The 12080-nt window shown below is 45.7% G+C and overlaps 2 protein-coding genes across 4 annotated transcripts in view; one reads left to right on the top strand and one right to left on the bottom strand.

Annotated features, from left to right (window-relative positions):
* The window catches only part of NAA35 (N-alpha-acetyltransferase 35, NatC auxiliary subunit), a 47151-nt gene extending 41234 nt beyond the window's left edge, over positions 1–5917 (top strand). For both annotated transcript variants that reach the window (XM_080911766.1, XM_080911767.1), the window contains exons 19-23: positions 338–405; positions 1126–1266; positions 1514–1636; positions 4212–4292; positions 5572–5917. In XM_080911766.1, the coding sequence (XP_080767892.1) occupies positions 338–405; positions 1126–1266; positions 1514–1636; positions 4212–4292; positions 5572–5631 (473 nt within the window). In that variant the 3' untranslated portion in view covers positions 5632–5917. The remainder of the gene's footprint in view (positions 1–337; positions 406–1125; positions 1267–1513; positions 1637–4211; positions 4293–5571) is intronic.
* Positions 5918–6086: 169 nt separating this feature from the next.
* The window catches only part of GOLM1 (golgi membrane protein 1), a 36719-nt gene continuing 30725 nt past the window's right edge, over positions 6087–12080 (bottom strand). Inside the window, exons 7-10 of one of the 2 annotated variants that reach the window (XM_080915293.1) lie at positions 11328–11472; positions 9876–10103; positions 9229–9336; positions 6087–8382 (exon numbers count right to left, since the gene is read on the bottom strand). In XM_080915293.1, the coding sequence (XP_080771419.1) occupies positions 8276–8382; positions 9229–9336; positions 9876–10103; positions 11328–11472 (588 nt within the window). In that variant the 3' untranslated portion in view covers positions 6087–8275. The remainder of the gene's footprint in view (positions 8383–9228; positions 9337–9875; positions 10104–11327; positions 11473–12080) is intronic. The other variant, XM_080915294.1, reaches the window with a different exon arrangement.

Raw genomic sequence — 12080 nt, 5'->3', positions numbered from 1 at the left:
CATATTCTTCTCTCATATATCATATATATACATATATACTCTTCTTTCATATATGCTGCAGTTTCTCCTCCCTCTGCTCCTCCCAGCCTCCCCTTTCCCCCAGATAACTCCTGATTCCCTTTAAAAAGTAAAAGCAGAGCAGGGCATTTATAAAATTAGTTTTTCTTCTTGTTTCTCTAATATAAACTTTATGGCCAAAATCTACAGATAATACAACTGAAGTGAGCTAAAAAGTTAGGCAACCATGTTCTTCAAGGAGCTGGCACTAAAGAATTTTGGCAAGAAGGAATGTAGGGAGAGGGGAAAGAATATAATAGACTATTTTCTCTAATTACAGTTCGTCCATTGAGCCGAGAGATCACAATGAGCCAGGCCTATCAGAACATGTGTGCCGGGATGTTTAAGGTGTGTGGTGAGAGCCAGATCCTCCTGCAGTGTGACTGCCACTCGTACTGATCGGGTCTAAATCCCCTCTGCCATCTGCCCCACCCCTGCCTAACAGTCACCCTTTTTCATTCTTGTTGTAGTCCTCAGGTGATTGACACTTGCCTCATGAATAAATGGCTCTAGCATTCCTTAGATTGTCATATGTAGGAGCAGGCTCTAGCATGGCTGGCGTGAGCAATACTAGGTGTTTTTGCAAGCTTCTGGGTATTAATTTTTTAAGTTGTACCTAAGTTACATAATCCAAGAGGGGACATTGGAAAAGACCTGTGGCACTTGTTCCTTCAACATCTTTTACTCAAAGTCTCAAAGCACCAACAGAAGCTTGAGATGTGGAAGAAGGTGTGTGATCTCACTGGAACCATTAATCCCCTGGTTTTTAATAATACATTAAAATTTTTATAATGGATCAGTGTCCTCTTTTCTTCCTCCAACTCCTCCCATGTGTCTCCCTTGCTCTCTTTCAAATTCATGACCTCCGTTACACACACAGTATGTATATGGGTATGTATTCCTATATAACTACAGCCTGGCCAGTCCATATGATGTTACTTGTATGTACTTGTGTGTGTATAATTTTAGGGCTAACCCCTTGGTATTAGATCACTGATTGGGGGCTGAAAGTTTTTTTTTAACTGAAGCTCATTTTCACTCTTTCTGTTGTTTTCACGTCCCTTTTAGACAATGGTCGCCTTCGACATGGATGGCAAAGTGCGCAAGCCCAAGTTTGAGCTTGATAGTGAGCAGGTCCGGTATGAGCACAGGTTTGCTCCGTTCAACAGTGTGATGACACCGCCACCAGTGCACTACCTGCAGTTCAAGGTGAGCTTGCTGCCTGAGGTCATGGTGGTACCGCCCATCCTGTGGACTGTGAGACAGCTGCTAAAGATGGGGGCAGGGGACGTTCATCTTAAGTCCTTAGAATAATTGAGATATGGGGTATGCTGGTTAAGACCTTTGTGTCCTAGGGGTACAGTCTGAGATGTTCTCTGCATTTGCTTCAGAATCTGTATGGATGATACTCAGGTATATGTTAAGCATATTGTGATAAATAATTCCTTCTTTTTAGGAAATGTCTGACCTCAATAAATACAGCCCCCCTCCTCAGTCTCCAGAGCTGTATGTGGCAGCTAGCAAGCACTTTCAGCAGGCAAAAATGATTCTTGAAAATATCCCCAATCCAGACCGTGAGGTAAGAGCATTCACTGTACTTCCAGGGGACACGCTTGGGGAATGTACACATTCTCCCACTTGGGGTGTTAACTACAGCTAGTCAACCAGACAGCACTGTCAAATTGCAAGAATTTCAGGTGGGTCTGCCAGCTTTACAAGTCTCTTCCCTCTACCCATAGGGTCACTCTTCTGTCCAGGCTGGGCTCTTAGCTCCTGGTAATCCTCTTGCCTGCCTTCCTTAGGGTTAGGTCATGATCTAGAATACCCAACTTCCATTATACATTTTAAATATGAAAAAGTATATATTCAGTTACTATATAGAACATTCCATACTTGTTCCTTTTGAATTAAAAGGCTATTGCATTAAAAGACTGATCTACAAGAACTTTGAAAGCAAACACGGTTTAAGCATTTGGTATGGTTATGATATTTTGCACTATCCCCAGTGTAACTGAAGTACATCAGCTGTGTTAGTGCAGAAGTTAATCTTGGTGTGTCTAAGTCACTGGGGGAGCTCTTGGTGTAACTCAGGGCAGAGTCCTCGAGCATCTTCTGTCAGAAACGAGCAGTGCTGGGCTTAGAGTGTGCTTGCCTGTCACACAAAACCTCGGTCTGTCCCTAGCACTGCAAATAAACACATACAGAAAGTGATGACTGTAGATGAGTATTCAGCACAGCAGGTTGTAATTGCAAACAGCACAATCATAATTCAGTCACCGGCAAGGTCAAGGAGATCCGGGTAGTAGTGGTTAAAACTGAGTAGTATGCTGCCATTTCGTTGGAGGTTGGCAGAAAAGACTGGGTATTATATGAACAAGTCACCTCCATTAAACGAGAACTAATGATAGTGCCTTAGGCTCTAAGGGGATGTTGAATGCCTTGAAGAAGAGGGCAGGAAAGAGATGCACAAATCGTGTTCTAGTGGGGCGTGATGGCAGAGGCAGAAGGGTCTGAGTTCACAGCCAGCCAGGGCAACAGAGTAAGATGCTGTCTCCACATACATAGATCTTCCAGCTAATATGAATGGTAGTTACAAAAAAAGAGGTTCAATAACAGAAGACATTTCCTTTGTTTATTCCAACACTTAGCATGTACCTGTGTTCTCAGCAGAAAATAGCTGGTATGGGGCCAGGGGAGGGTCTGCAGAAGTCATGTTATGTATTGTTACCGAGTGTAGAACTCTGAAGAAATGATGAACCATTTTAAATAACCCATTTTAGTAAGTTCTAGGTGAAGTAGGTCACATAAATGTTAAGGGAATGGACCCTTCTGGACAGGGGGGACCCATATGAAGAACAGACCTGTCGCTGGACTGTTGGAACAGCAGCCCCGGACTCGTGTGGCTGGAGTAGGTAGTAAGGGAGGAGCTGTTGGAGTGTGAGCAGAGGACAGACAGCTCCAGATGTGACAAAGGAACATTGTGCTCATGCAGCAAAGGTGGGAGAAAGCCAGAGTGTTGCAGTAAATATTAAAATACAAATCTGCTTATCTCTTTATTGGCCCCCCTTGGTCTCACTCCTCGGGTGCCACTTTTAGTATGCAGCCCTGTGCACAGACTCTGCCACACGGTCCAAGCCACCCTCTCCAGGGAATTCCCTTCCCAAGCCATTGACTCCACCCACCCTGGTGCTTCTCCCCTTCATGTTTCTTTACCCCACATCCCGGCACAAACATGCCTCTAAGGCCCAATAGTGAGACCGTGGGGGCTGATAAAGAGATAAGCCAGATTTTATTAAATATTTTCTGCAACACTGGAGCAGTGATCTGTGAGTGGTGGTGTGGGTGATCAGCCCTGTGCTTCTCCTTGGATTTGTTGGCTGAGGGTTAGATGTGGGATGTGGAAAGGGTTTTTATTATCATTATTTTTATATTTTGAGACAAGATCTCATCCTGTAGCTTAGACTGGCCTGAAACTACTTTCAGGGTGGCCTCATCTATTGCAGGCCAGGGTCTGAATCTCCCTTTCCATTAGATGGTTAAGTGGAGAAGTGGAGCTGCTGCTCAAGGCACGTGGATATCTGTTCTGGGATTTAAGAGCCCTTCCTGCCCTTGTGTATTCCACGGTGGTCAATAACAAGGCAGTGTGAACTTGAGGGTTTCCTAAGAGAGACCTAGCAATTGGCTTTACCATGATTCATGTGTTCACTGTTTAGACTAGTAATTGTCAAAAATGACAGTTAATACTCTAGGAACTCACTATCTGTCCGGAGTGTTTCTAAACTTTACATACGGACATGCCTCTCCTAAGAGGGGTGTGCATTAGGAAGTGCAGAGCTAGGCTGTTGCATGTCTGTGGATTCACAGTTGTATGTGCAGCACAAGACTGTGCATTGACTCAGTCCTCAAAGCAGTTTTTATGGGGGTGAACGAAGTTGTCACCTTGGTTTCTAAGAGGATGGATATGAGGAACTCTATCTATCCTATCAGGGGGGAAGCTGCTGCATGGCTCCCTGAACTCACTGTTCTTCGGCTGCAGGCCAGGCAGTGGCCGTGAAGGTTCCTAGTTGGGGGAGGAGTGTGTGCTGTAGCAGCAGCACCTGCCTGGGCAGACCCTTAGCCTCCTGCTGTGATGCCCAGTGCTCTTCTTGTTTCAGGTCAATAGAATCCTAAAGGTTGCCAAGCCCAACTTTGTGGTTATGAAGCTCTTAGCCGGAGGACACAAAAAAGAGTCAAAGGTGAGTGTGTTGTAGGGAAAGTGAGTTCAGAGTTGTGTTACTGTCACAACAAAGGACACCATTGTTAAGTCATCCTAGAAGAGTCTCAGCCATCACTTTTTCTCCAGACAGACTTTTTTTTTTCTCCTACTCCCATATAAATCACTGACTACCTTAGGACAGTTAAAGTATGGAGCAGAGTCAAGAGCTCAGAAATAGGGGCTGGCAGTATGGTCACTGGGTCAGGGTGACTGCCAGCAGGACATACCCAACTTTACCATGACTACATGCACTCACCCATGCAAAGTCAATGGGATCCAGTATTTTAAATGAAAATGTGTAAAGTAGATTTGTTGGGAGAATTACAAAGTATTTAAATGACACCTGCTTTATGAAGGTACGTTTCAGTAGCATCTTAGGGTTTATTGCTGTGACGTGACACCGTGATCATATATAAAGGAAAACATTTCATTGGAGCTGGCTTACAGCTGCAAAGGTTTTACCCCATTATTATGCCGGAAAACATGACGGTGCAGGCAGATACTGTGCTGGAGCTGAGAGTTCTACATGTTGGTCTGCAGCCTGCAAGGAGACACTGTCACACTGGCCAGACTTGAGTTTAAAAGACTTCTGAGCCCACTTGCACACTGACACACTTCCAACAAGGCTACCTTCCTAATAGTGCCACTCTCTATGGCCAAGCATTCAAACACATGAATCTATGGGAGCCAGTGCTAGGCATATCCTCAAAGGGGATACATTTTCACTCAGTCTTTATTAGTTTTTAAAATAGGGCTCACTGGACCTGGAGCTCACCGATTCAGCTGAACTAGCTGACCAGCAAGCCCAAAGATCTGCTGTCTCCACCTCCCCAGCATGAGAGTTCTAGGCATGGGCTGCTGGGAATCAGGTCTCAGGTTCTCAGGTTTGCACTGCAAACCCTGAGCCAGCCCAGCCATTTCCCCAGTCCCAAGACTTAAACAGATAAGATGTGGCATTGCTCTGATGCAACGTTGTGGCGTTTGCCTGTTGTGTGGCTTTGCCTCTTTGTTACCTTAAGGCTGATCTGCCTGAGCACCTTGTCTGGAGTCCATTTTCCTTTAACTTTCTCTGAACAAACCAATGGCCAGGTGGTTTCTGACAGCCTCTTAAAAGAGACACTCTTCCTCACTTCTTTCCCTGCTATTATCAGAACAGCTTCGTGCACTGCCCTACTTCTGAAACATGTGAAGTCCACAGTAGTTATGTGCACTATTCAAACCATGCAAGTGTATTCACTGACTTTCTGGCTTTTTTTTAGGTTCCTCCTGAATTTGATTTCTCTGTTCACAAATACTTTCCTGTCGTGAAACTGGTTTGAAGGAGACTGCAAAGATGACCATGTCCACTCTAGGGGGTACATCAATCTGCCACATTTGGTGACAAAAAGTGGATTTCTTGAATGACAACTTGTTACAAGGAAGACTTTTCAGTATAACACTCTTACCTGTGGAGAATGAAAACTGCTGTTTTAAAGTGGTTTATTATACTCCATGGGTGTAACTGGGCTAGAATGCATTGGTGAACATTACATGGTTTTATTACAGACTTAATTGTAAAACTTTTTTTAATGACTGAGTGATATAGTGTTTGTAAAGGTTAATAAATTTCTTGACAAAAAAGAAAATGCACTGGAGCTGCTCTAGGGCCGCCTTTGAGAACCAGAGAGAATACCGCCATCCAGGTGGGCAGCAGGATCGAGCCTCGGTTACCTCAGCTGTGCGCATGAGATTGTGTCTTAAACACCAAACAGCCCCAAAAACCTAAGTTTTAAAACATGAGATTTATTAAGGATTTAGATTCTGGTCAAATTACAAATTGATTCTGAGGCAAGAGGGTTTCTACAGTGCATGAGGGTTACGACAATTTGTAAGGGTCTGTAGTCATGCAGCTGAAGAAAAACCACACTGCAGTGTCTGTTGCTGGTGTCAGCAGGTAGGAGTGTGCAGGCTGCTGAGCTTCGGGTCTTGTTTGAACGCATCCCTTTGTTCCAGTTAGTCTCAAGTGTATTAAAGTGCAGGTTTGGTTCTTGATCCACCACCAGAGGCCCCATCCTTGATTTGCTGCTCATTCCTCTGCTGTCTCTTCACTGATGTGCTGTGACAACTGTTTGAGCCTTTGGGGTTTCCCTTTTGTACTCTGAAGGGGCAGTGCTTTTACAGAGTAAGCTACCCTGAAATTCAGTCTGGCTTTGTGGTTTGGACTAGTGGTCATTCATTTGGCTCACAGCAAAAATGACCCTAGGATTTCAGTGGCCTAACTCTTAAGGTGACACTGTTTGGTGGTGCTGAGGATGCAACCCAGGGCCTCACACACACTAGGCAGAAGCTCTCATAGAGCTATGCGTAGCTCAACCCTGTGATACCTTCCATTCCTTCCATTGAAGAAGGCCTGACTGTACTTGCTCAAGATAAAGACAGGATGGCGCTACTTCCTGGTCAGTACCAAGGTGGTCTGGCTCAACTGTCAAGCATGGTTCTTAGGCAGCCTGGAAGTTTAGAACCCAGAAGGCAGTGTGGTCCTGACCTATTTTACTTGTTAGAAAGGAAATCAGCACAGCTGCCAGCAATATCTACACTTTAAACCAAAATGAAATTAAGGTAGAAAACAAGCACTAGTAAGTACAAAGTCCCCTTGAGCTTGGGCTAGAAGTAGAAATGGTTGTGAAGGAACGGTACGTCCAAGGCTCTGGCAAGTTAGTCAGTGTGAAGAAGCACAGCTTGCGACACTGGACAGCGCCCATCTAAACATAGCATTCACATCAGATTCGGGTGGAGTGAGCAGCAGGTCTAGTTGGCTTTGCAGTGAGACAACCCAGCCCACGCCTGCCACAGGTGTTAAAGTGTGTACTTTTAAAGAGGCATAATGGGGATGGGACAGCTGGACCACCCGGGCATCCACCTCACTGCAGAAGGCCACCCCAGAAGGCACTAGGCGCTGAGCAGTGCCTCTAACCAGCAAGTCAGATCAGCACTGCACTACCCCACTCCTCAGAGACCATTTCTGGGAGCAGTCAATCTGCAATTGTTAGAACCTACTGATCAGAATCAAGACTTAACTACAGTGATATCGACTACATCACCAATCTTTCAAATCTAACATTAACCCTGCTTGGACACCTGTGTAGACATAGATGTCTGGGCCTCTGCACTGACTAACCATGCAGCCTTCGTCCAGAGCCTAATGCCTTTCCTGGTGCGATGAATGTCTTTGTCCAGTCAAACAAAAAACAGAATATGGGAGCTCACACTGTGAGTAAAGTAATGGCGTTCTGTACATCAAAAGGATAATGAGGTTATTTTAACCAGTCTTCTAAAAACAACAACTCTCAATGACATTTGAGACAGGGGCTTTCTTTGCTCATCCTAGCTTGGAATTCACTATGTAGCTCTAAGCTGGCTCAGAATTTGCATCAGTCTTCCTGCCTCAACTTTTTGAATCCTGAAGGAAGCCAGGTGTGGCTACCTTTTAATGAATGTATGTTTTGCACAGAACAGCTTTGTGTTGAGGCTTGTATAAAACTGGCTGGTGGCATTTATGCTGACAGTGAGAGCTCTAGGCCACTGAGGGTAGAATCAAGTGTGCAGGAGTCATGAGCTGCCTAGTACAGTGGACAGAGACTGGCAAGCAAGAGCACAGGAAGCCGTTGTCACCAGCAGCTGCCCTCGGTCTACTGCTGTGTCTTACACTGCAGGAAGGTGAGGTGCTGCTTGCTGTCTATGCAGGACAACCTCATTTCTCCTGGTGTTGACCTGGCTCAAGAAACACCTGTTAATCAAGAAAGCTTCACCAATTTTGACATCTTTTGTAGACACTTAAAAGGACCCCTAACTGTCTAAGATGGTCTCATTTTCCTCTTTGCTAAAATGTACTGATTAATCCCCCACAATAATCATCGATCGGTGTCCGTTTTACTTGGTACATTTCACAGTTGGGTCACTGGTGAATCTCTGTAGGATCTCTCTTCAGGCTTGCTGAGGAATACGAACTTCTACTTGATTTAGAATGTGACTCTGCTTTTCACCCCCTTCAGGTAAATGTATGCCTTTCTTCTGAGCTTCATCATTAAGAACTAAAAATGCAAAAGCAATATTTCGGAATTAGACATGTCGGGGAAATAGTGTGGGCAGGTCTCGCTCCATGTCAGTCTCTGCAACTGCCACAAAGAGAACTTCACCTTCCACGGCAGCACTGCTGCATGGAACTGTGTTCCCTAATGGCCCCAGGACAGCTGAGCGGTGGGATAGCACAGCCCCTGTGCTGTGTGGCCTCCTCAAAAGGACAGCACTAATAACACATTCCTCCCCAAAGCCACCTCAAGTGGGACTGAAGAGCGATTCCAGAAGTTAGGCACGGTGTAGCACATACCTCACCTGGAAGACAGTTAAGAAAACTAGTGCTCAAAGCTGCAGCACCGTAGGAAGCAAGAAGCTAGCTGCAGAAAGCTCGTGGATTCGAGAGCAGATGCATAGAAACGTGTAGATTGGTAGACGCTGACTGCTGTATGCAGCCCAGAAAGGCAGAGGCACTTCTTGGTCAGTAGCACAGCACCACCGATGTGCGCTCGAGTCAGAACGGGAAGGAGTCTTGTCAAAGGCATTCAGCTTGAGCGCTAGAGGGCTCGTGCAGCAGAAAACTGTTCAGAGGCAGTCAGCGGAGAATCTAATGATTCTACCAACACCTAGTGTGGAATGACTCCAGTGTGCCCTGGGCATCTTGTTGGAAAAGCCCTGTGATTTCTGGGGCATCTTTGCTCTAACCCTGCTCACCACTAGCCCACTTTGCAGGTCTTCTAAAGAACAGTTTCCCTGAACTGACAACTTACAGTGTCATCAAAGGTACTAATTAAAGAAAGAAACAGAAAAATGACCACTCCCACGCACCACCTATATATACATTCATTTATATATATTCTTACCATTTACATTTCTGTCGTTCCCTGCAAGGGCTGCCTGCTTCTCCCTCTCGGATTCAGCTTCATTTTCATTCAGGTTGTATTCATCTCCTAGGTTCTGCTGGCCTTCCCCTGTACAAACACACACAAACCAGCACGCCAGACAGACAGCTTCATTTTAATCTTGATGTCAGTGAAAGCCAGCACCAGTACAGGCTGCCACCCAGCAGGCACCTCAGAAAGTAACCTGACCAATGGCCCTAGTGCCCGATACAGATGTCATGGAGGGTGCCCAGAAGCATGCCCCTCAACACTGAGGCCACGCACATACACACATACTTAGATAAGCCATGATTAAGAAACTAAATGCCTTTTTGAGAAGGGCAATCAACACGGTTAAGGAGCAGCACCACTGAGGGAACAGGCTAGTGGAGGGAGATGGCAAACAGTGACCATCTGCTTAGCCACATGCCAAGCACCCATCTCTGCGGTCATACACCCTCGAAGCCCCACTGACATCAACATTGCTTTTGCAAGTTGAAAAAAACTGTTGTGTTACCCCTCCTGTCTTCCTCTTGATAATGAACAACAAATAACAGGAAGGAGTGAACAAGGCCACTTGGTGAAATTGAGGACATGCTGACAGAGCCTGGAAACCCAGAGCCACCCACCTTCCTTAGCAGCATGCTGCAGCTCCTGTCCACCACGGATGACAAGCTGGTCCCGCTCAGGGTACTGAGAATCCTCAGGCCTGGCCAACAGGGCCACTGGCACCTGTGTGTTCTGATCAAGTTTCTCGGCTCCCACAAGTGTGCCTTCCACTGCCACCTGCCCTTGGATGGACGCCTTCTGTCGCAGGCCATGCTCCTCACTGACAACCTGAGTGTCATTGGTTTCCTCTGCACACACAACATTATGATAGCAAGAGCATTTGTGTGGTCTTGGGGTGGGGGCTGGGGGCGGTTACTGTTTGGTTTCGGGTTTTTTTATTTTCCATGACAGGGTCTCTGTATCACTGATGGCTACCCAGAAACTTGCTTTGTACACCGGGCTGGCCTTGAATTCAAAGATCCTCCTGTTTGTGCCTCCACAGCAAGTGCTGGGATTAAAAGTGCACCATTTTAACTAAAACAAAAATGTGACTGACAGTTGAATACACACCTGAAATCCTATCACTTAAGAGGCAGGAAGATCAGTTCAGAAGCCAGCTTTGGCTATATAATCAGTTTGAGGCCAGCCTGGGAGACTACTTCTGACAAAACAGAAGGAAAAAAAAATGGTAACATTAACTGCAAAGAATGCCTATAGGATGCATATAATTCCAGGACTTAGGAATGGCAAGTCAATCCAAGGCAGCAAAGTCAATCCAAGACCTTAGCTATACAGTGATTTCGAGGTCAATCTGGGCTACACAAACACTTACCTCCAAAATACAAAACAAAAAAGAAGTGTCACCCTTGGATTCCTACCATCACCAAAAAGAGTGGCTATATGCTGAGTTCCACACTGCAGGATCACTGGGAACTTGTGTTTTGAACTCTACTACAGACCAGAGGCTTTGGGCCTGTAGGTCTTCTTCAGATTAAACAACAGGAAAAGTACCCAGTGTGGTGGTGAATGCCTTTAATCCTAGCACTCAGCAGAGACAGATTTCAGTGAGTTTTGGGCCAGCCTGGTCTACAGAGAGTTCCAAGACAGCCAGAACTACATTATAGAGAGATCCTTGTCTCAAAACTAAACAAAACCCCACAAACAGAAAACTCAGAAAATGACATGGATTTGGTATCCTGACACCCCCAAGGGCAGAGCGCTAGGTTCTCGGTCATTCAAGCCACAGGAGCCCAAGGCACACCAGCTGCTCAGGACAGTGTCTGCCCTTCAGGCCCACAATGCCCCTGGTCCCCTACATTAAGGCACCTTCTGTAAATATACTTACACAGTTGACAAGGACAAGCTGTTAGACAGAGTAGGTCTGTGGCCCCTATTCCAGGGCCCCAAGAGAAAGTGCACCAGCTAGCCACCTAGCCCTTCTCTACTGCCTCAAGCCACACTCTACCATCATTGTACTGCTGAGACCATACACCGCTGCTTGACTCTGGAGAACATAAACCAACATCACTTACCATTCTGCATGTGTGGCTTCAAACCCCACACTTCTGAATTGGGGGCTGGTAGTTGGGACTTGTTTCTGGACATATCCCCTATCTCTTGAGGCATCTGTTCCTTTGGCGGGACTACTTCCTGAAGCTTGGGCTGAGGCTTGAGGTCCTGGAATTGGGAGTTAAAACAAGCACAGGAATAAAACAGTAGCTCATGGGACACTCATCAAGAAGGGGTTTATGGAAAGGTTTGGAGGGTGGAAAGGGAAGGGAGAAATAATTATCTCAAAAAGTTAAACAAATGAGTTTAAAAAAAAATAAGTAAGAACCCCTAAACTCAAACACCATCATCTTCTGGATCATGCACTGTCACATGGCATAGATCGGTAGACTTGTGGGTAAGTCCAGGTCCTACAGAAAGTAAGCAAGGGAAAAATGTAACCATCCCAACAAGCCAACTTACCTGGCCAAATATCTACAGCACTCAGCCTGGCACTACATAAGCCCACCCTTGGGAACTTGTGGGTATTCTATCCCACACAGAATACATTCTCCCTTTACATGGAATAGAAGGTATGAAAGTCACAAATGTATGGACACTAACACACTCCAGGATGACAACAGAGATGTCCATTCCCTTGGGCTACTCTCAGACGCTAATTGAGGTGAAGGAAGGGGACTGTCCAACTTCAGTCCATTTCTGCCATCTATCCCATTTGACAAGCAGGACATAATCCAAAACACAGGCTACTAGCTACATCTAGCCCAGAAGAATTA

The sequence above is a fragment of the Micromys minutus genome (genome assembly GCF_963924665.1).
Source record: "Micromys minutus genome assembly, chromosome: 1".
NCBI classification, from domain to species: Eukaryota; Metazoa; Chordata; class Mammalia; order Rodentia; family Muridae; genus Micromys; species Micromys minutus.
This window is presented reverse-complemented; position numbering and strand designations above follow the sequence as displayed.